Source organism: Drosophila elegans, unplaced genomic scaffold (assembly GCF_018152505.1).
Source record: "Drosophila elegans isolate 14027-0461.03 unplaced genomic scaffold, ASM1815250v1 contig_468, whole genome shotgun sequence".
Lineage (NCBI taxonomy): Eukaryota > Metazoa > Arthropoda > Insecta > Diptera > Drosophilidae > Drosophila > Drosophila elegans.
Window position 1 is genome coordinate 3138102 of NW_024545855.1, and position 24397 is coordinate 3162498.

General features: G+C 37.9%; 3 protein-coding genes and 1 long non-coding RNA gene across 6 annotated transcripts in view; 1 reads left to right on the forward strand and 3 right to left on the reverse strand.

Annotated features, from left to right (window-relative positions):
* Positions 1-16189, reverse strand: part of LOC108142892 (maternal protein pumilio) — a 183684-nt gene extending 167495 nt beyond the window's left edge. Inside the window, 3 exon segments of the mRNA XM_041709015.1 lie at positions 11320-12093; positions 13118-14215; positions 16037-16189. Coding sequence (XP_041564949.1) covers positions 11320-12093; positions 13118-13417 — 1074 coding nt within the window. The 5' untranslated portion in view covers positions 13418-14215; positions 16037-16189.
* On the forward strand, positions 15861-16457 carry LOC121467535. The gene is made up of 2 exons (XR_005977590.1): positions 15861-16079; positions 16140-16457. It is a non-coding gene; the product is annotated as an uncharacterized LOC121467535 (long non-coding RNA).
* A 1022-nt stretch (positions 16458-17479) lies between these two features.
* On the reverse strand, positions 17480-20461 carry LOC108143084 (chromosomal protein D1). 2 transcript variants are annotated; one of them, XM_017267301.2, is made up of 3 exons: positions 20360-20461; positions 19626-20238; positions 17480-18447 (listed from the first exon to the last, which is right to left on the reverse strand). In XM_017267301.2, the coding sequence occupies exons 2-3, from the start codon at positions 20014-20016 to the stop codon at positions 17717-17719; spliced, it is 1122 nt and encodes a 373-aa protein (XP_017122790.1). In that variant the 5' UTR covers positions 20017-20238; positions 20360-20461; the 3' UTR covers positions 17480-17716. The 2 variants fall into 2 exon arrangements, with proteins under 2 accessions (XP_017122790.1, XP_017122789.1); XM_017267300.2 differs by having other exon boundaries at positions 17480-18450.
* Positions 20462-21511: 1050 nt separating this feature from the next.
* Positions 21512-24073, reverse strand: LOC108143088 (chromosomal protein D1-like). 2 transcript variants are annotated; one of them, XM_017267306.2, is made up of 3 exons: positions 23983-24073; positions 23412-23894; positions 21512-22435 (listed from the first exon to the last, which is right to left on the reverse strand). In XM_017267306.2, exons 2-3 carry the CDS (start codon positions 23710-23712, stop codon positions 22050-22052), a joined length of 687 nt encoding a protein of 228 aa, XP_017122795.1. In that variant the 5' UTR covers positions 23713-23894; positions 23983-24073; the 3' UTR covers positions 21512-22049. The 2 variants fall into 2 exon arrangements, with proteins under 2 accessions (XP_017122795.1, XP_017122794.1); XM_017267305.2 differs by having other exon boundaries at positions 21512-22438.
* Positions 24074-24397: the final 324 nt, after the last annotated feature.

Sequence of the window (24397 nt, forward strand, 5' to 3'; positions counted from 1 at the left end):
TGAGTGTCCCAAAGATGTGCGAAAAAATGTCTTGAGTCGAACATCAAGATTAAATTGTTTAACAAAATCAAGGCGAAATTGTTAAGAAGGTTGGAGTTGCGAGAACACTTTGTTGTTCCCCTTTCGGTTTAAATTTCAGCTTCCACCTTTCGATGTTGTTGTCAAGTGCAAAGACCTTTCGCGTGTCATACAATAAGCCAAACGAAAATAAACTAATAAAAATAAAGCTAAGCACAGCAAGCACACACAACAGGGAAAATGGGGAGTATGACTTTATATATCTATAGGAATACAAGAGAAATTGGGCGTGGCTAGATGGATTTTAGTGGAATAATTGCCTCTAAAAATAATTTAAATTCACGCCCAACTAAAATTATCTAAGGGGAGATTCCAAGACGTTTAATTGTATTAAAATTTAATAAATTTAATTCTAGAAAATATATTTTTAAACTAAAATCATTATATCTCAATAATGGACAATATTTATGTTAAAATGTCTTTAGAGGACATATTCCACGTTCTTATTCTTTTAATACCATTTTAAATGTATTTCTTATTTATATTCGCGGTATTCTGTTTCTGAGTGGAAAGTTCTTAGTTATTTTCGGCTCTTTGCGACTATCGATTTTGTTTCTGTTGCTGGTCTCGTCGTCGCTTTTTGTTTGCAAAACGAAACAAAACAAAAAGTGCAGTCAGGCTGAGAAATGCGTTTATTGCGCTTTTCAACAACCGACTTTGCTGTCTGCTGTGCATTTTTATTTGACTTTGCCTTTCTCCCCTGAACAAGAAAAAACAGGGAAATAAAGTGTGCAATGCAACGCTAAATGGTTTTACTTTGGCGTGTGTACTTGGCAAAATGCAGCCGCTGAACTGCAGTAAATTTTAGAAGATTAATTTGATTAAATGGGATTATAATGGAAGGCTATAAGTTTTCTTAGCCCTTTATAAAAGTTCTTGTAACTAAAAGCCCTAGTATTAATGCCTTCTTACTTTCAGAATCATGGTGTTGCATGTGTGTTGCAGTGTGTAATGCCATTTAAGGTCAAAAAATATCACAATATCTGTATTTATATTCTCAATACATTTTATCCAACATCATATAAATAATAATAATTTTTTTTTTTTTAAAAGGGCTACCCAAACATCAACCTCTAACTAATATTTTAAAATTTCCTCGGCTGTTTATTCTTTAGCTTTTTGCAAACTTTTGATGATGTCAAAAAGTTACATAAAGCGAGCGTAAGTTTTCCACGCAGCTTGAGGTGAGCCAAAGCTGAAAGTTGAACGCCACGTGAAAAGTTTTTGATGCAAAACTAAGTCACGTGACTTGCATATCCAACACACACAAATATGAACCAAGAAGAATTGTTGCATTACCACCCCCGCTTTTCCGATAATTTAGCACTTTGTTGTCATTGCAATGGTTATGGTTGCTGTGTCGTTTTGTGTTTATTGGATTTGCCACGCCTCTCAGTCGTTGCCGCCCCATAAGTTAAACTGTCCGTGTCTTCCGTCATCTGTCGGTAACTTGTCCTCAACAGTCGCCGCTCCCTTCGCCCCCCAGTTCCCTGGTCATCCTTCTTTTAGAGCTGGCTTCACTCCTATTCACTTTACTTCAGTCAGTTGCTGCAAACATTTCCGGCGCCTTTCCCGCTTGTCCGTCCGTCGGTTTGTCCGTCCGCTAGTTGGGTCCCCAGAGTACAATAAGTCAATCCGTTTTGGCCAAGGTGTTGAGAGTCGGTTGTCGTTGTCTCTGTCACCAGTGCTATCTCCATCACCCTCCAAGTATAAATCTTTATTGCATAATTCAAGTTGGCTTCGGCTGTAGGTCTTCCATTAAAGTCATAGAGGGAAATGCCTTAAGCCAATAGAAATGACAAATTTTATGACTTTTTTGTAAGGACGGGTAAATTGAATAATTAATTGAAGATGGGAAAATTAATATTACCACTAAATGTTCACAAGTTATGTAAGAGGAAGTGATTGGTAAGATAATAAGGTTATAACAGGTAAAAACACTTTTGGTTTTTTTAGTTGCTTTTGTTTTTTTTTGTTACATATATGTAAGTACAACAAAGGAAAATCATTTCAGTAAATTTACATCCAACCTACACATACATATTTTCCAAAATTTCGAAGACATATTTTCAAGGAATTGGAAAAGATCAATCCCAGATGTATTTTTTCTGTTTTAACCAAACTTGAATCTGTATTCCAACGTTGAGTAAGCGAAAATCCATTCAAATTTAGTTAGCTTTGGATGAAAGAAAACTCTGTCAAACCCCAGATCAAAATGTTTACTTGTTAAAATTACTCAACTCTTTAATTAAATTAGATAAAAGGTTATAGACTGTTCAAACGTAAACGGAGGCAAAGTATATATCTTCATTGTTGAACTTATATTATCTTTTCTATTCATACCCAATTTGCAATTCCCTTTGGATAACAAACAAATTATTTATGATAAAAAAAAGCTTCAAGTAGAATCACATAATCAAGAATATCCCCCAAAGGTGTCAACTCGTATTGCTTCAATGATTACGTTTTAAACGGATTCAAATTGGATTACCATTTGCCATTTGTGAATGCATAAATTTATCTAAGAGCCATGCCCTTATCGGTTGGCGACTGTCATCTGACATGGCCACGCCCCTTTTTGGCTATAAGCCAATTCGGGCAACAACAAATAGAGCCTAATCAGTCAGCGAGTTCGCTTCAGTTCAGTCAGACAAACAGACGCAATGCAATGAAGCGTGAAATAGATCGGCGGGAAATAGGGGAATAAAAAGGAAGCCCAAAGGTGGGGGCGCACTGTGTTCGGTTTAAGGAAAAAAAAAACACATCGAATATATAATTGAAACCGGAAAATATTTATTTTCATGTAAATTCCCTCAAAAAAAAGCAAACAGATAGGTGGAAGAACGACACCGGTAGGGGCAGACAGCATAAAATTCTATACAACCCCTCTACTGCATTGCTTTTCTAGACTGTAAACACTACAAAGAACTCAACCCTCTTCTGGTTCTGAATCTGCTCACTTTACAGTGCTGTGGGGTTAAACTACGTGAAATGCATATAAAAACAATTGTCAGAGTGAAAAACCAACCCAATGAATGAATGAAATGAAAGAAAAAGCGAAAAATCAACTGCTGTTAACAGAGGCGGGGGCAGAAGTAACCGCAAAAAACGTTTTTATCTATAAAGCTCAGGCCCCTCACTCAAAAAATAAACTACAGAGGCGAAACCGAAGCTACGATGAGGATTTAGATGGGGGTTACACAACAAAAATTTACTATACATTTTAATAAAAGGTGTTATAGAGTAAAATCACTGATCAAATGATTGAAACAACCTAATTAACATTGTTATAATTTACTGTTATGGGTAGTGATGAACTTAATCATCGATCACATTTGCAACATGTTTATAGATGTTAGAATAATACCTATATTCCATTTTTTTTTTGTGTACATTTGTTGTTGTGAAATTATTTAATGGCAGCAGTAACAAAAAGAAACGTGTTCTCTCTTATCTCATGTGTGCGCAAAGTGAACTAAATGGGGCTATTTAAATTATTTTAAATAAATATGTATATATGTTAGAGCCCTCCTTAATTAGTGCGATAGCTTCGTTTTATTTAATAAACCAGTTACTATTAATAAGTTGTTTACTGAGTTGTTTAAATAACGAAGAGGATTGATTAAGTAATGCATTTAATTAATAGGACCTTAATTTAAAACGGAATATCGATGGAATAGAAATTACCTATTACGAGTTAAAATTCTAATTATTTCATACTGCCATTATAATTAATGTATTCAAATTATCAATGACTGCCACTTGAACTGAATATTCTTTCAGATATGTTATCGGTATGACTAAATCAGCTTAACGTTGATTGATTTGCGTTTTATCGAAAAAAAAAGCTCGCTTATCAAATCAGATGTATTTTAATATAGATATTTAATACATTTCGTAAATGATTACTGACAAAAACTTGTTAGCAAATATCAAGAGAAAGTGCAATAAACTCAGTCATTAACCGGTTGGATCTGAAGACAGTCTAAGCGGAATGATCTTCAAGTCGTCGTCGATACCAAGAAGCAATTAATCATAATTCCTCTCACATAAATGGCAAATATAAGTTGGGGCATCTAAGCTTAACACTTCCTTATAAGCTAATAATATAATAAATGTCTCAACCTGATAAGGTAAAAAGCATTTTTTAGTTTAAAAATTAAAAATCAAACAATTACGTTATATTAAAAATACATCTCAAACGGAATGTAATTACGAATGAAAGACACTGCTCGGGCGCCAAAGGGGTTAAAGGGAGCGAAGGTTTTTGTGTCATTTACCATTTCCTGTGTGAGTGCAACATCCTCGGCGGTACGAGCGTCCAACATAAAGTCGTGCAGTAATTTCATCATTGGACAGGCTGTGTGAGCGAGAGGGCGAAATGGCAAAGAACACACGGTGATCCAGTGCGCGACAGAGAGAGCAAGAGCAGGGGGAAAGGGAGAGGGCGAGACTGAAACACGTTACACTGGCTTTATTTTTTCTTTTTTTTTGCCGCCTGGCGATTCTTCTTCTTTCTTTTCGGTGGGGACACACCGTGTGTCCATATATACTATATATATATATATTTCGTCGTGTGTATGGACTTATGATTTATTCACAAATACAATACTGATTTCGAATTCTCGGTTTTAGACTTTCCACACTCAGCTGCGATTTTCACACGCAAAAACCAATTTACATACATATGTTTATATACAACTATGTACACACACACACACACACACAAATAATCGCTCGCGTTGTCTTAAATCATTTTGTTGTAAATTTTCACTCGTCGTATTCCCTTGTTTTCTAGGCAAGAAACAAAAAACGTGCTTAACGATCGGCAACAAAGACACACATTCAGTTAATTCCATGCAGACGAGTCAACTGTTGCGGCCGAAATGAAAATTCTACGCTCCACAGTTCGCAAAAAAAATATATCTCACTGTGTGAGGGACAGCGAGAGAGAAAGAGAGGGAGAAAGAGAGGGAGAGAGAGAGGGAGAGAGGTGGCGAGCAAGTGAACAAGTATCGCTAAGAGAGAGATGGAGAGAGCGAGCAGCTGTTGCCTGACAATAACATAATCAGCAACAATTTATGCTGTTCAATGAGCGGGAGAAACGCTAATGAGAGGGGAGAGGCAGGGGGCCTTTTGACGCACGCCCCCGCCCTATCCCCCTCTCTGTCACTCTCACATTAGTCGCACACGTGCTGGTGTAGTATTCTATATATCTGTCTATCTCTCTCTCTGTTTGTGTTTGCTAAGCCGCTTTTGGCATAGTTTTTTTTTACGTAATGACAGAGAGCTAAGAGAGCCGAGCTTACGAGTGGGCAGTCAAACTCATGATCTAAGTCTCCCAGCTTTGTGCGTGTGTGTGTGTGTGTGTGTGTGTGTGGGCTGGAAGTGAGCGAATGAGCGAGCGGAGTAAGTGATCATGATTTGCAAACACAGCTCAAGCAGCTGTTTGATTACAACGAGAAAAGAAGAAGCAGAAAAAAACAGGCTAATGCGAAAGTTAAATGCCCTGCCTTTAAATAAACTAACAAAAACAAGCTCCACATATTTAATAAAATTATACTAGTTAGTACATCAGCCAAGTCGATGCATTCCGGGTGCCCCTTTGTTTAGCGCCGAAATATGAAATTATCCTGCTCAAGCGGCAACATTTTATATGTGTTTATTTACAACAGAAAGAATCAAACTCTTAAAAAAGGCTATGCACAACATACAAACATACTCATGTAAAGGGAATGGAGTTTATTTAGTAGTTTTCAGTTAAGACGATCACTTTGAACCTAATACGAAACGAGGAAAAAAAAATTTTAAATAATATACAAAAATTCGGAGGTAAGTGAGGTAAGTAAGGTAAGACCGCTTATTTGTAAAAAATACATCATTAGTTACCTTTACAAACCGTTTAACGAAATCTATAAGCTCTCTGTTTCTATTCTCCATCTCTGATTCGTCTGTCTTAACCTCCAAGTAATCAAATCGCTCGCGACAGTTTCTGGCAATTAAAATCGTTTGGAGAGCCAAGTCAAACAGTAAAACGAAATTAAATTAAATTAAACAATTTGCCGCTGCATTTTAAATGCTTTTTTTAATTAATGCAAATGAGTGTGTAAGCATAGTAAGCTTCTTGAGCGAGTGACGCATAGAGCAGCTGTCATCTCAGCTGACTACCACCCGGTTGAGATAATCGAGAAAAACGTGCCAGAAGACAGATAAATGTGGCAACAATAAAAAGCAATAACCTCAGAAGTGAGAAGTTCAGAACAGAGAACGAGACAGAAAGAGAGCGCGAGAGAAAGAGATAGAAACTAAACCAGGTCTAGCCGGCAATGCAAATCAATCAAATCTGATGAAGTTACCGTCTACGCCGCAGTTGGCGTCGCTGCATTTGCACCAAACTAGCAATAGAAACTACTGTGGAACTTTTCCAACTAAAATGTTTAGTTTAAAAAAAAATCTAAAACAAACCTATAACCATTCTTTCCAAAGTTTCATTTTTACTTCGCAATAAAAATCGGTGAAGATTTTTTATTTTCAGATAGGTAACTGCATTTTTCAGTTGGAGCAGCTTTAAACAGTAAATCTAAAGAGTAGCAAACTTTATAATCTGCACTTTTATCGCTCATAATTTGTTATGTTAATGCCAGGCATAACCCTCAATTCACCGGATACAATTTCGTGTGGAAAAATATGATTAAAGAGATAAGGTTGTAATAAAAGTTCCACTGTGCTTCAGAAACGCAACAACAATCACACACATTTTCCTTCATTATCATCAAAGCAGAGCGCGTCTTGGATGTTGGAAAACTGCAAACATTTCAACTAATTGGCAAGAGAAAGAGAGAGCTTAAAAAGAGGGAACGGGACGGAGACGCTGTCTGAGCGGCATTTGTTCAATTAGAACGTAAACGTTTAAGAGGATGGGCGGCGGGGTGGGCGGTAAGTGGAAGGAGTGGCTTGTAGTCTAGAGCAGAGCTAAAAGAAAACAAAAAGAAAGAAGTTGGAGTGAAATAAAAGTCCGAGCACTGGGAAAATGCACAGAAACACAAGGAAAGGTAAGAAAGAAGAAAATCGCAGCATAGGCATTTAGAACTGTATTATAAAACCTGTGTTGGTTTATTATATATTGAAAGGAATTTTAAAATTTGTATAGAGTTCGTGCTTGAACAACAAGTTCAATAACACATAATTTCTATGCCCTATTTGATATAAGATCAGCTGCTCGGTTTGTTGTGAAAATTAAAATATTTCAACTTAGTGAAATGGATCTTTCTGTTTACTAAATGTAAAAGGAAACTTTCTAAAGTAATAAATTTATGTATTTAAAAACTTAAATTATTATTAAGATATTTCGGAAGTTAAGAGCTGAGATTTATCTTTCATTTACATTGAAAGTAACAAATTTGTTGACCGTTTTTTCGTTTTCAAACAAATTACAGAACAAAAAACAACAAGAAAAGGAGGACAACAAAAACAATCAACAATGTAACAGAGATGTTCCAATTAGGAGACCCATTATCCAACCAGAAAACGCAAACGAAACGGGGAAAAAGCTGCGCTCAAAATCAGATGCCCCACACTGAGCCCAATTCACAAAACACAAACACACACACACATATATCATTACGCGCAGAAAAATGAAAGAGACGTAAAGAAGCAGGAAAAAACTGGGTTGGGAAAAAGGGGGGTACTGGATGAGGATGCGATTTCGCTGAGGATGAGTAAGCTCCACAGACAACATAAAATAATCGCAAGTAACAAGAACACCGATTACACAGAAAAAAAGCGCCGATATACAATAGAAATTATAATTATACATACAAAGACAAATTTTAATTTGTGAATAACGTTCAATCGAAAATATAATAATTTAAATAGGCAAGAAAATATACATATGTATGTACCTTGTGACTTTGGTAATTTATAATTATAATTTTAAGTCCCACCGATGAACACTGAACACTACATAAATATTCTTTTGATGCATAGTTTGCAAAACTATTAAAAAAAACATTTTTTGTGCGAAAACAAATTTGAAGAAGAGACCGAATAAACAGAAGGGGAAACAAAATGCACCACATGCAAGGCAACAACAATAAGTAATGCAAGTGAAACAATGAGCAAATTCATTAACAACAACAACACCGCAGAAGAATCGTTGTCGCACCTCTTCCTCCCTTTCTCCCCTTCCCAAAGTCATTCACTCACTGTTCTCCTGCTCCTTTTCTCATTCCATTCCAATCCATCCCATTTCGTTCCGCCCGGCTGTTAAGCGCAAATCAATGACCTACGACATCAACAAGAGCGCATCAAACACACACGCAAAGAAAAAAGTGTGAGCGAGAGAGCGGAGAGATAGTTCTGGGAGAGATGCGTTAGAGAAAGAGCGACAGCATGTGGTAGGTGGGGGCATGGGGTTGTAAAGGGGAGCAGATAGAAGGTAAGAAAGGGGGAAAAATGCAAGGAGCTTGGCGAATTGTGGCAGTTGCCGTTGTCTGCGATTACTAACCCCCCACAAGCAAGTGTATTCCAAATACAGTAAAGACTCGCAAATAAGAATCTATGTAGTTATCCAAAATTGCATAAATTTTGAAAATAAGAGAGTGTGTGTCTGATACTCAGCCTAATTTGTTCTTGATTGTTTTTTTTTTTTTTAAAGAAAACTCAATTTTAACTATCAAGATTTGGGTATCTCAATAAAGAACAAAACTAAACTTAGAATTTTAGTCAAAAATATATCCTTTTGAGACATTAATGAATCTTCTTTTTATTTAGATTATTTAAGTCATATAAATTAAGCATCCACTGTACCCCATACAAAATTATTATTCCATTTGCGACCCGATCTAGTGCTTGCTGTTATCAGAAGGGGTGCAGTAAGCTTGAAAAAACTAGAGTAACAGCGCCGGACGCCAAAGGAAACGAAAAGTAAGGGGAAAAGGAACAAAAAACGCAAGGACAACAAGAACAAGAAAAGTTTTACTGGAGCTAGGAGGTCCTTATTTTGCTCTTTCGCATTCTTTGTTCCCCTTGCTTAAATGCAATAAATATTTTTTTCCCCTGTCCCGGAGCCTTCCTTTCGTGTTTTTTCGCTCAAAGAAAGAGAGTAAGAGAGATTGCACAATACTTGCACAAAAGGAAGTTGTTGCAGAGATAAACATAAAGAAAAGGGCATTGGAAAAAGTCAGAAAATAGAAGAGTTCAAAGAGTTCGTGGTTAAGTTAAGTTTTAAATTCTGTTTAATTTTTGGGTTCAATGCCAGTAAAAATATTTTAGAATTGAAGCATACAATAAAATTTCCACGAACAATTTTTTTAAAATTCTTTGTTTAATACATTAACCAAGCGGTGAACAGTATCAGTTTGTACATTTGAGCAGTAGAAACAAATCATAATTTAAAGCTTCTATCAAAACAAAAAGTCGAAAAAAAAGGTATTTTAACACCGTCTTAATGTACTATAATTTTTATCTTTTGATAAATTGGGAAAGCCTATTTTTTATTTGTTTATTCAAGCAGTGTTTTGCTTAATTTAACATAAAATGTGTATACCATTTGATTAAAATAATATTAATTAGAGGGTATCCACAAATCAACCAAACCAGAACCGTTTTGATTCGACAATTTGCTTGATAAAAACATAATCGATTGCGGACCAGCTAACACACTTACACCTGCAAAACCTTGCATTGTGTGCGAAGGAAGTGAAAAGGAAATTGCAGTGCCAGGTGACAAGGGGAATCACCTGGTGCCCAAAGGTCGGAAAGAGACGGCACGAAGGACCAGACGGGTGAAATTCTTTAATTAAAATAGCATTTCCTATAAACAATTGTGACATAACGAGAACTTCTTCATTCCACAGCATCCCACCCCACAACTCATTGGTTCCCAGTATTAAATTCATTCGTTTATAAAATGCAGGTAGTTGTTTCTGGCTAAAGCACCAGCAGAAGTCGAGTTCTCAAGTCATCAGATTTGCCGACGGACAGGTGAGTAGACAGGTGTGTGAGTATGCGAGTGAGTGTGTGTTTGTGCGGCGTGTGCAACGTTCTGGCTTTATAAGGTTGAAAAATTGCAACCGGAATGGGATCTATGTATCTCAGCCCCGCCTCTTTCTGCTCTTCCCCTTTATATTTCCACATTTATCTCCATTAGCAGTGTAGCAAAGACACGAGTAAAGCAACTCACAGAGTGCTAAGAAAGATAATGAAGTCTTAAACAAGAACCCAAAGAATGGTAAATTCAGCAAAACATTTGTAGAAATTGTATAGATCTAAGAATTAAGGCACATAAGTTATCTTAAATAATTATCCTTACAAATTAATATCCTTAGAAACTCGAAAATCAGAAAACTGACCTTGCAATCAAAAACAATTAAATAATTTATTAAGCCATGTGAGAATATACTTTTATAGATAAAAAAAAATAATCGAAATATCGAATTCCATTAGGTAGTAAACCTATAACTGACCTTTCATAATTTCCCAAGTAATACATACATACATAGTTTATTCCACAATTTAAAGCAAACTAAGTTTGTAATCGCCTTTTAAATAATATTTGGATTCGTAAACGAAAGAAATGAAATCGAAAAAAGTTTTCGCTAAAATTCGAACTAAAGAAAAACGAGAGAAAATTACATAAAAACACAAACAAAGGCAAGCAAAACTATTGATTAACCTAACAAGAAAATATCATCAAATGAAATTGAATGGTTAAACTTTTGCCTACTTTATTTTTATTTGCGGATAAACTTTCGATTTAAATATGTAAGGGCTCTATTAAGGCCACTTAGCAATAACTTTTTGTGACGACTCTTTTTCGGCAATTTCGTTGAGTTGGTTTTTTCTATTTAATGGTCAACTATTAAGTTTGAGGTCTTCAAATAAACACCGAATAATAGCCGAGATGGGTGTGATGAGTAACGATATCACAAAATAATTCAATGATATCCTGTCTTAATAAAATTCAACTGAAATGAGTCATCTTCTGAAAAATTATCACCCCCTGTTTCAAAGTAGACTTTACTTTATCGTCAACTCAAATCTGATTATCTATTAAGCAATTTTTGTAATGAAATGAATATTTGGTGTATGAACAATCCATATCTAGGGTTGGATATCGAGATAATCGAAGAACTGATTAATATATCGCTTATCGGTTGAATCCAAGGTCAATCAAAGGTAAATGGCATAAAGTAGCATATTTTCCTCCGTTTTTTGAGAACAAATTCACATTTTACTCACCGCTGCATTCCGATTGGCGGCCGCAACCACGGAGCTATTCATATATTGATTCTGTGGCGGCATCATTGCTGCGCCCATGGGCACCGTAGTCTGGCCACCCATGTAGACGTAATCCTGCGGTCCTCCGGCTCCGGGAGGACCCAATGGCGGGGGCTTGGCCATGCCACCATTCATGCCCGGATGCATGGCTCCACCGTGATGATCGTACATGTTGCCTCCGGATTGGGCATAAGATGACATGTGACCCAAGGCAGCGGCATGGTTCAGCAAATTCGAATTGTACTGGCCGGGATGTTGCTGCTGCTGCTGTTGTTGCTGCTGCTGCTGGCCGGGATGTTGGATGCCCAATCCGTTGCCATTGCCCAGCCCATTGCCACCGCCCATTAGATGATGCGGATGTCCCTGATTCTGTGCCTGCTGCTGTTGGGGATGTTGTTGGTGAGGATGTTGCTGCTGCTGTTGGGCAGCAACGGCGGCTGCTGCCTGCGACATCATGTGGTTGTGCTTTGCCACCGCCGCTGCCTGTTGCATGGCGGCCATATTGGCTGCTGCTGCGGCCATCGATGGATGATGCATGCCACCATTCGTGCCGGAAACACCATTGTTTCCAGCCCCACTACCGCCTCCACCTCCGCCCACCATGCTGCCCAATCCGCTGCCCATGCCGATGGTTCCAATGGCACCGGGGCCACCATTATTTCCATTGCCTGGCGGTCCGCCTGGAGCTGCATTAGCCGGATTCATCGGAGGATTGTACTTCCATTTGTCCGGGTTCTGCAAGTGGAAATGAGATGAGATACAATTAGATCAGAAAACAATTCAATTAATTCAATTCAAGAATGGTCGGACTACTTATTTTCCATATATTTCTATAAGCAAATTTTTTATTATTAAACATTTTAAAATTGTATGGATTCTGTAAGTGTGCACCTGAATCTAATAAAAATGTATCTTCAATTATATTATGAAGAAATGGTGAAAACATTTATAATTTCTGAAATCATTCTGACTTATTCAAATTTAGATTTTTGGTAATATTACCGCTTAAGCTCTAAATTGTTTTTATTTAAAGGAATTCTCAGACAAAAATTTTACTCCTTACAACTTTTCTATCCTTTTCTAATGTTTTTATTGGTTGCCGTCTCAATGCCAAATTGTTATAATCTGTTTATGCAACCATTTTTGGCAGACACCGACCTTTGCAACTTATACAATCGGCGGAGGTCAACTGAGACAGAAGTAATCAAATAAAGAAATCGAGACGCCGCAAAAACGAATCAAGAAGCAACTCAGTCAAAAATGACCAAGTTCCGAACCGGAAAATTAATTGTCGAAAAGAGAAGAGAAATTGAAAATTGCCTTCTCAATTAAATTACAAAAAATGTAATCAAAAAACCTCAAAAAACCATATCTTTGATAGAAAATGTTTGCAAGCTGATTGGCACTTAACTTTAAATAATTTCAAGCTTTTTTCAGTGACTTCATTTTGTGAAATTCTAAAGACCATTATACAACACGTTGTTTGCTTTTTTCCAGCCATTTAAAGGATGTATTAAACTCCTTTTTTTTGTTCTAGAAACTTAAGATTTTTAATTTTTGTTTGCGATTTTAGTTATGTTAAAATTATGGTAAAAATCCCAATATTTTCTGCTTTTTTACAAAAAAAAAATTTCAAATGGTTTCAGAACACTTTTTCAAGAAAAAACATATAAAAAGGTTTTTAGGACTGTTGAGTTTCACAAATTTTTTGAATAGACGAATGCAATAGTAAAAGGGAAAATCTGGGATAGATACTTACATCAATGCCGTGGCCATCGTCACCGCATGCCCATCGCGTCTGCTGTTGCTTCTGGGCAAAGTGGGCGGCGTATTCGGCGGCAGCGGCCTCGTGCAAGGTCGATCCCACGGCACCGACGCCGGGTACACCGCCCCCCACTCCGCCCACACCGCCCGGCGAAGGGCGTGGCTGGAAGACATAGCCATCGGCGGCATCCTGGGAAACGCCACCACCACCGCGAGATCCTACCACAATGGCATCCGTGCCAACGCCGACGCCTCCGCGGCCATTGCGATCATCGTTGCCACCCAAAAACTTCATGTGTTGCTGGTGTTGCTGCTGTTGGTGTTGCTGTTGCTGCTGTTGGTGTTGCTGATGAAGTTGTTGAAAATAGGGCGGTGGTGGACCGTAATGTTGCTGCTGCTGCTGATGTTGCTGGTAGAGTTGCTGTTGCTGCTGATGTTGTTGATGCTGCTGTTGATGTTGCTGCTGCTGCGGCGAAGGCGTCGATATGGCAATTGTGGGCGCGGTTAGGAGCTCAATTTTGGAGGCTTTTCCTAGCTATCGCAGCTGACAATTTTGCGCGTATTGCCAACTTTGATTGGTTTTACTTTAAAAAATTTAAGTCAACCACCACACGCGCGTTCTTATCTCGATTCTTTTCGAAACAAATTCACAAATTGTTCTTCTCAGCTTTTTTTTTTTAATTTTTCCTTCCGGATTAACACTTGTTTTTGTTGTAAAAGAAACCACACTTTTTGCTTATTATATTTAACATTTAATTTACAGGCTTTGCTGAGATTTTTTCATACACTCTTAGCTCAAAAAAATTAATTTTCTTCGTTTGGTTTGGTTGTCGTGTTTGGTTTTTTTTTTTACATAAATTTACACAAAAATTATTGATAATATTTTACACAGTTGCACAGCTGTTGTTTCTTGGGACTTAACAAAACTGAACTTTTTTTTTATTTAATTACGTATGAGAATTGGTTAAAACTTGAATTTTTACAAATTGATTTTTGAGAATTGTGGAAATTTCGTTTATTAATGTAGTTTATTAATTATAATTAGGATGAATTTTAATTTACACGACGTTTTAATGATGAAAATATACACAAACTGAAATGAGATATATATTGAAAAACGTGATTAGTTAAAAGTGATCAAAATTAAATTGGTGAAACAAAAAATTAGGAATTCAGCATTTTTTGGGATATGATAAATATTTCATATATTTTTTCCAAATTTAAAGAGTTTATAGAAACTTTGGTTCCTGACTGAAGATAAGATACAATTTGTATTTCCACTTGAAAGACTCTTGTACCACTGTACTTTTGTGCGATTAAAAACTTTGAGCTGGTCATGGTAAAGAAAAGAATCCGATAACACATACAGCAGACAGGGCGCATAATAATAATCAACAAAATACAGCGCACAAGGGGCGAATAAAAGCAAAATAAATTCTTCTAAAACCGAAAGACGAGTAAGACAAATACTAGCCATGATTTCCTCATTACGAAAACAATAACAAAGTCGATGCAAAGGGGCAGAATAGGGGGCGGGGTCGTTTGAGGAACAGGAGTCCCAAGAACAAGTCACAAAAGAAGAAGAAGACTATCCATAGAAGAACAACGCAAAGCTGAATCATGCGCGAAAAATAGGGAAAATGAAATTATTTTTTGCTCAAAAACCGATTAGACGAATACCCTTTAACTTATATATTGATGTTCTATTGAGAACTGATTTTTTTTAATTAATTTGAAATCTTTGGAAATATTACAGTTTTAATATTCTAAACAGAAATCCAAAACGGGGTTTTTATTTTATTTTAAAACTAGTTAGTTCATCGTTCGGTTTAATGATCTCAAGTATATATGTACATACATATCTGGTACTTGGTTAAGTTCTGGACAGAATTATAGCGCCCCCCGCAAAGGGAAACAAAAAGCGCAAAGACAGCAGGCGTAAAGGGGGTGGTGGGGCGTGAAGAAAGAGGGGCGGTTGAAAATGGAAAACACATAAAATTAACATACACACAGAGGAGTCAAAACAACAACAGCAACTATGCCGGCAGACGATGAGCGAATAGCGAAGAAAACGAAACGAAGACGAAGGAAGGCGAAAGGCGCCCGCAACATTTGAGGTTACGTTTTCAGCGAGAAGAATGCGAGTGGGTCGGTTTTTTTTTTGGGTTGTTTACGAGAATCTCCATCTCTTCTTTTCCGCCTCCCCACAAAACGACGCCACTCTCATGGCGGAGAGACAAGTGCAGCATGCGAAAAGGGATAGAGAGCGAGAGAGAGTAAAATTGCTGGGCCCCTGGAAACACGCACACACCTACACGCACGCACTTGGGAATATAAAAACAAACATAAAGATAAACCATAAAAGAGATGCCTGAAAAACAAAGGAGGCGCGGCGGCTAACAAATCATTAATAATAAAAGCCCATCGAATAATTTAATATTTTAGTAGTCAAGTGTTCTTATTGGGAAAAGTACGTACATATATACAAATGCAAGGCGTCCCGAGAGAAAGAGAGAAAGAGCACGCACACACACAAGAGCTAGGTGGAAGGGGGAGTGGAGGAAGAAGCAGAGCAGTCAAATGGCCGCCGCTCAAAAAAAGGAAGAACACGATGAAATAAGGAAATAATGAAACACTCATTCGCACACACGCACAATCGGAAAAATATTTCACCAACCAAAAAAAGGAATTATATCCAATATTCAGGCTCACACACACATAATTGATTTTTACCTTTTTCGGGCAAAATATCAAGTAATTTCGCAAACTATTTATACATGTTTGCATATTCAAAAAGCGGTCTGGAAACACACACACATGCAGCAAACCGCCGTTGTGAAAAAGGAAACCCGATGATGACAATGTAAAACGAAACAGGAGTATTCTACGGTTTTTTCTTTTCCGGAACACTTACACATGCACTTAAAAAAGCCTTCGCAATTGCAGTTCCTTTGATGGTGTGTGTGCTTTCGTTAAATACGAAATTTAGATTATTTTAATTACAATTATTTACACAGGATGATGAAGAAGAAATCGGCCAGGAATTTCTTCAACGTCGCCGCCGTCCGTCGCAGAACGATAATAAAAGCGAAATGCAAAGACACACTGGCCAAATACAACTACAACAAAGATCGAAGAAAAGAGAGGAGAGAACAAGAACCACGAAATGAGAGCAGTGTTGGCAAACGTGCGAAATCAACAGAGAGAGCGAGTGGGCATGCTCACAGAGAGAGAGAGAGGCAGTGGGAGCGCAAAAGACCGACAATTTATTTTACTTTTATTAACATGCGCGCAAAATATTTATATAAATTGATTACACACTTTTGGTCCTTTTATCACCCCTGTTTTTTGTTCACCCTGACAAATGATTTTACGCTGCGCCAGCCAAATTGTTTATTATTTTATCAATCGATTTTAGGGCATGCCAAATTTGATTAGACGCCAGACGCACACAAACACATGCTCGCAGACACACACACCCAGCCGGACAATCGCGCATACATACACACACCAGGGTGTTTGTTTTGTTTTTGTTTGCGGCTTTTTTTTTATCAATTGGTAATTTTTTGCACCAGCAAATTTGATTCTTGTTTTTTCCGATTTGATGCAAAAAAATTGTTCTATTTATCACTTATATCACTTAATTCTAGCACTCTTCATGTTTGGTTGTTGTTGGCCACACACACCTTAGCTTATTTGAAAAATTTACATATTACAAGCACGCCGTTCTATGTCTGCTTCTTCTTACGCGCGAACATTTAGTGTGACCGCATGGCAACCGTTCAAATATACCATACCGAAACGTACCGAAAAATACTCATATATTATTAAAATATCCTAAAAGATTTATCATTCGGAATTCCGTTAAAAACTACCCCATTTCAAAATGTCAATGCATTTTAGAGATCTACTGTTGCTTAATAAAATATTGCATTATAATATTTAGTAATATAAAATTAAAATGACTTCCGCTGAAACATCCGTTTTGGGCCTTATATTTGGTGTATAACTATTGAAATCACTATTAAATACAGATATATACAAATTTCAGTCCAGTGTGACCGCTTTTATGTATGCCACAAAATATTACAGTGAACACAGGACAGATTATGTATGATAAATGTAAAATAAAGTACCCGAAATTTATGAAAGGCTAGGCCGGGCCAACATTGTTTGGTTAAGTCCCGCTCCCTTTTTAATAACCACCAACAAAAGGAAAGAAACGCGCATTAAGATCTTATGTTTATTTAATTTACAAATAATCAAATCAAATTACATTTTTTAACATAAATTAAGTCCTTCCGTAAAAATTATATGATCTTCATTGGAACCTTCCCCAAAAGAGAAACATACCGGATACTCTAAGACATATATGTTATTTATTTGAAAATGTAAATCAAATTAAACAATATTTTCCGAGTTACACGTTTTCTTAGCAATAAGTCAGAATATGCATGTAGTTATGGTTCGTTTTTGTTGTTCGAGGAGGGGGAAGGTTCTCAGGAGTTCTCTCCTGGTATTTTTTGTATTTTGTGGTCTTGTGTGCTTAAGGTTTCCTTTTGGTTGGGTGGTTGGAAATGTGTATTTTTAATATTTAGGCAGCTACCGATTCGGCATCGTTATAGACGTCCGAAACATTATCCTCGTTGGCATCGTTGTCACCATCGGAGGAGTTCCACTTAAGGGCATCTCCCTTAGTTGGAGTTCCATCCGGACGACGTGCCTGTCCCTCATCGTTTGACTCCTTTTTCGAGTTGTTGTGCTCGCCCTGGTCGGTGGAATCGGCGTCATCGCCATCGTCTGCGCTGGTTACTTTCGTGGGACGACCACGGGGCTTGGCAGCGCCATCCTTGGCGGCCAGCGAAGGGCGTCCGCGTTTCTTCGGCGTTACTGCCGTCTTCTCGGGTGAGCTCGGAACCTCCACGGACTCCTTATCTTCGTCCTCGTCCTGCTCATCCTCATCATCACCAGTGTCAACGGCCGCCGGTTTCGCTGGAGCGGCATTGGCCTTTGGACGACCACGTGGGCGTCCGTTGGGCACGTAAGCGTGGCTGCCAGTGGAGTCATTCGCTGGCGGACGACCACGTGGACGGCCCGTGGGCACATAGGGAACGGGGCCAACGGCCTTGCCAGTTGCCGGACGACCGCGCTTCTTCGGTGGCTCTCCTTCGGCACTCCAGGCGGATTTTTTTACTGCCGCCTTCTTTTTCGGTCTTCCCTGGCCACGGCCTGTGCGTTCGATGTTCAAGTTGACAGCTCCTGTCGGTGGACGACCTAGCGGACGACTCTCCTCAGCGCTGCCATCATCATCGTCGACGTTCTGGTCTTCTGAGGGACAAGGCAGGATATGGAATAGGTAAGCAAATGATGCAAATAGACGTGGAGTACGAAAATTAAAATAGGACACTGTAATGCTGCCACCAACAAAACAAAATACATTACGATGCAACTTATAGTCAAAGCTTCCCTAAATTCAGTTTATTTCCAATTTTAACAATTTATAATTATTCTAACTGGCTTTAAATCGGTATATTTATGGGACTAGTGTATGGAAATAGTTTAATAATAATGCAAATAGATGTCATTATTAGCCCTTAAATTTATTTTTTATTGAAACTCTAAAACTAGATATAGTTATGCCTTTAATATTATTATTTTTCTATGATTCTTTGTTATCACAAGTTTTTATACAGATATACTTGTATTATAAGTAAGTAATAAGCGACTTGCGATCGAAAATATTGCATTTCTTTATATCCTAATCTGGATATTTATACTATACAAATCCAATCACCATACCGAAAAGTTTGAAAACTCTAGTTGGATATGTTTACCTAAACAACATATTTGTTCTATTTCTTAACGACGGTTTCCATCGCAACGAAAACGTCCGTCTGGAGCGAAATGGCCAAGGTTGAAACCGGGACTACCTGAGTATTGTGTAAGCCCGCAGGTAGCGTTAAGATTAGGGTGAGATTTAATGTACAACAAACAAGAAAACGATAACAAAACGTAAATGCCGCCTTTTTCAAATCAATTACTGCTAAACTATATACAGCACGTGGATAGTATATTGCCTTACAGGAGTCTGCAGTTCTGATTTTAAACGTTCTTATTTTAATAGATTAGATAAAAACAAATCTATTAGGGAAAATTATTTAATACGGCAAGTTAACAAAAGCTAATAAAATGGTATTTTTCGAATAGATTTTTCTGTTCAAGTTTTGAACTTGCAATTTTTTTGGTCAAGAATGTACAAAAATGCTCAATAAAAACATTTTTTCTTTAAATATGTAAATCCTAATATATGACCCATGTCCGAATATCAAGTAAATCTAGTTTTCTTTAATTTATTTTCCATTTTACTATAACAAATAAAACGATTTGTTTTACCAAAATATTTTTTGAAAAAATGTGTTTCTTTAAGCTTTGAACATGAATTTTTTTGCTCGCTTGTTGTTTTGGCGTATTGCGTGTACAAGAATGCTCAACAAAAGGCTTACCTTCTTCCTCGCTATCGCTGGGCTGGTGCTTCTTGGGCCTGCCGGCTTTGCGTTTTTTGGCGGACCCGGAGCCGGGCGTCTTGACTGCATCGCCTCCGCCGCCAATGCTCCTGGGACGACCCCTGCCCTTCGAAGGCGTAATGGCGGACGAGTTGTTCAGCTCCTCGTCGGAAGCCGGCTCCTCTACCTCATCCTCATCGTCGTCTTCGGTGATTTTGGCCGCCTTGGGCGGACGACCCCGCTGTCCACCGCCTGGCGAACTGGTGCCCTTATTCTTGGCGGGACGGCCGCGTTTTTTGACGTCCGGCGATGCAGAAGCAGCCACGGCTGTCGATCCGCCACCTCCTCCTTTTGATGGGCGACCGCGTTTCTTAACAACAACCTCCTCCATTTTCCGGGATTTAAATAGCCAGCGAATAAAGAAAAATCCTTTTTTTCTGCGGCTTTTTTAGCGGCGTCCCTTCACACACACAACCGCAAGCACAGAAACACACACACAAACACAGACGCTTGCTAAAACGCGCTCTCTCTTGTACACGCACACTATAGTAGTCTTATTTTCGCTAGCCTTCTCTCCTCTTCTTCACCGCTTTTTTGTTTGCCGAAAATCGAGCTGGAAAAATATATGCAGAAAAACACATTTAGTCGCCGATCGGCCGCCGCAAAAATCCCTTAAAATATTGTTGAAAATTTGCAGAAAAATTTGGATTTTCAGACAGCGGGGAAATGCTTACTTGCTTGCTTGGACGTTTTAATTGTATAAAATACGCGCACGCTACCAGTACAGCTTATTCGATATTTTTAACGAAGCTATCGATGCCTGTGGGTAATCGATTTTAATGGCTTTAGAGATAGGTGCGGTACTTTGATTTGACTTTTAGCCGCGACTCAACCCAGCCGGAGGAAACTAATCAATCCACTAGAAACGATCGCATTCGATTTAAAATTTAAATTTTAAGAACTTGCAGTTTTTTGTCCGTTGGTTTTTATTTTAACTTTATGCAGTTTGGTTTTATAAAAGTTCTCGCATGTATAGGATATACGATATGGATAACTTAGGAGTATGGATCGTTCCTATTGCAGCTTTATGATATCGTTTTCCGATTTTGATAAAATAAAAAGCGTAATTCTGAATTATAAACCCTTACTATGACCAAAAGAATTTAAAAGAAATATTCCAAAATAGAAGTTAAATTTTTTGTCACTTGTTTTTTTTTTAATATTTCGATTGATCCCCTGGTAGCTAACTGTCATAGTCAACCATTAATTATAGTTAAACCGTTACTATTTCTCGAAGAAAATTACAAAACAGCATAGTTATAATTTTGTTTCCATTTTTTTCCCGATAATGTAATAATGTAAATAGCTTTAAAACAGACTAGTTTGCGTGGAAACGGACGGAGGGACAAATCGACTCTCTAGTGATTCTGATCAGGAATATATATACATGATAAGGTCGGGAATGACGCCTTCACTGCTTTGCAAAACTTCTGACTTAAATTATTACGGTATTTTAATGCCCTCTGCAAAAGTATAGAAATCACAAAAGTTTTGAAATAAATTATGAAGGTGCTCAAAGGTATGCAGTCCAAATATTTTATTATTGAACACAATGAAATAAAAATTCATTTACCATTTACCAATAAACAGTATATTTAAATTAATTTCAAAACCTTAGCGATTTCTCTAGCACAACATATTGCATTGAGTTGCTTGTTCTTCTTTGTACAAATATTTATTATAGTTATGAAGATAATTATCTCTAGGTAGATTGTAAGAAGCTAGCATAATGACTAAATTAAGTTTTTTAAAAAAAGGTTTTATGATTCTTGTGTGTACAAATATTTGGCACCAGTCGATTGTAAAAAGTTAGCAAGATTACTCAATTAAGTTTAGTGAGATTTCATAAAATCAATCTTTATTTCTTCTTGTCTGTACATATTTTCAGCAACTTTATGAAGGTAATAATCTCTTCGTCGAATGTAAAAATGGTAACTAAACGATGTTAAGTTAGTTAGTTTTAAGTCCTAGATAGTAATTTAAAATTTCGGGGTTTTGCAGGAATCACTAGTTTCAAAACTGAATCTAGTTAAAATGTTGTGTAAAACTACGCAATACATTTTAGATTTACAAGACCGTAGGATCAACAATGGTTTGTTTGTTTTTATTGTTTGAGGAGGGGGAAGGTTCTCAGGAGTCCTACCCTGGTTTTTTTTTTTTTTCTTGATTTTGTGGTCTTGTTAAGTTCCTTGTTTTCTTACTTGCAGACAATGGTTTTCTCTCCTTTTTCCTTTCAATATTCACTTCTTAGCTTGTATATTTTGGGGGGTGGTGGTGATTGGAAATGTGTGTTTTTAATTTTTAGGCAGCTACCGATTCGTCATGGCTAAGACGACCGAGGAGTTCCATTTCAGGACGTCTCCCTTAGTTGTTCTCGGGTGAGCTCGGCCCCTCCACGCCTTCCTCCTCCTCTTCGTCGTCCTTGTCGTGCTCATCCTCATCATCGCTAGTGTTAACGGCCGCCGGTTTCGCAACGACTGGAGCGGCATTGGCTTTTGGACGACCACGTGGGCGTCCGTTGGGCACGTAAGCGTGGCTGCCAGTGGAGTCATTCGCTGGCGGACGACCACGTGGACGGCCGGTGGGCACATAGGGAACGGGGCCAACAGCCTTTCCAGTTACCGGACGACCACGCTTCTTCGGTGGCTCTCCTTCGCCATTCCACACGGCCTTCTTCGGTCTTCCCCTTTTAGGCTTGACGGCTACAGTCGGCTCCTCAACGCTGCCATCATCATCGTTGACGTTCTGGTCTTCTGAGGGACGAGGCGGGATATGGTATAGGTTAGGCAAATTATGCAAATAGATGTGGAGTGCGAAAATTAAATTAGGACACTGTAATATTGCCACCGAAGCAATTAATTGTTGTAAAACTTAAATATGTTGCTCTTAATAGCAATATTTTATAATTCTTCGACGCCGTCTTTTTCGAAGGAAATATTCTCTTAGGGAAGGCTGAAGTTCTAAAAAAGATTTTAATAATTCTGATTTTAATAGTTTAGATAATAATTTAAAATTGTTAAAAGTCATTCTAAAAATAATTTTAAATTGATAAAAGTCATTCTAAAAATTAATGGACAACGAAAGTCTTGGAGTCAGTCCTGACTACCATTTATGAACATCAAAATGTTTTCATTTTAGGACACTTAAAAAGTACATCCCTGCCTTTGAACCTCTTAAAAATTAAGTATGCAATAAGTTGTTGCATAATATTGCAGTACTGTTTATATAAATACAGAACAATTTACAAAGATTTGGAAACAAAAATGTCGTTGTTTTCACAAATGTTTTATGAAAACATTTTTAACTTCATTTTTATCTGTATCCTGAGTTATTGCATACATATCTACATTTTAATTCACTTAAGCAAAAAAAAAAGTGTATATATAAAATTTGTTAAAGCAAAAAACAAGTTAAAACTCTTTTTTTCAAATTAATTTAAATATTTCACAGATGTCTGAGTTTCAAAACGATCGAGTTTTTTATATATTATATATATTTTCAATAACAAGCTAAGCAATGTTTTTGCAAAAATTTCGTTTTGGGAAAATTTTGGCATTTGCGCCATTTTTTTTTTTGGCATTACAAACACAATAAATGTCATTTGTCAAAATGATCTTTTTTGTTGAAGTTTTTGGCATGCAATTCTTTACCGATTGTTGTTTTTGCATATTGAGTGCGTACTGTACAAAAATGCTCAACTGCACAAGAATGCGCAATAAGTCTTACCTTCTTCCTCGCTTGCGCTGGGCAGGTTCTTCGTGGGACGACCCCTCCCCTTTGAAGGCGAGTTGTTCAGCTCCTCGTCGGAAGCCGGCTCCTGCACCTCATCCTCATCCTCATCGTCGGCTTCGGTGATTTTGGCCGCCTTGGGCGGGCGACCCCGCTGACCCCCGTTTGGTGAACTGGAGCCCTTATTCTTGGCGGGACGGCCGCGTTTTTTGACGTCCGGCGATGCAGCAGCCACCACGGCTCCTCCACCGGCAGCTTTTGATGGGCGACCGCGTTTCTTAACAGCAACTTCCTTCATCTTCCGGGTTTTAATCAGCAAGTGAATAAAAAATATTCTTTTTTTCTGCGCCTTTTTAGCGGCGTCCCTTCACACACACAACCGCGAGTACAGAAACAAACGCACACGCACACTATAGTAGCCTTATTTTCGCTTGCCTTCTCTCTTCTTCTTCACCGCTTTCTTGTTTGCCGAAAATCGAGCTGGAAAAATGTATGCAGAAAAACCAAATTAGTCGCCGATCGGAAGGCGAAAAAATTACTTGTTTTCGGAGAGCGGGAAAATGCTTACTTCCTCTTTGCTTGCTTGGACAGTTTTAATTGTATAAAGTACGCGCACTCTACTAGTACAGTTTATTCGATATTTTTAATGGAGCTATCGATATCTGTGGGTAATCGATTCTAATGGCTTAGGGGATGGGTGCGGAACTTAGGTTTCACATTTAGCCGCGACTAAACCCAACAATTGGAAAAAAAATCGATCAATTAGAAACGATCGCTTATGTATTTAAATTTAACTTTTGAAAACTTACTATAACTTTTCCGAGTGTGCACAGGAGGAATTCAAACTATCAGAAGTGCTACAAAAATCGTTAAGGTTTTTGAAATCAGTGTTAAACGTGTCTAAAAGTATGCAGTGAAAAATGCAACGTTGTCATCCGGAGCGAATTCATTAGACTTCTGCTCTCATTACATAAAAGCGGAAG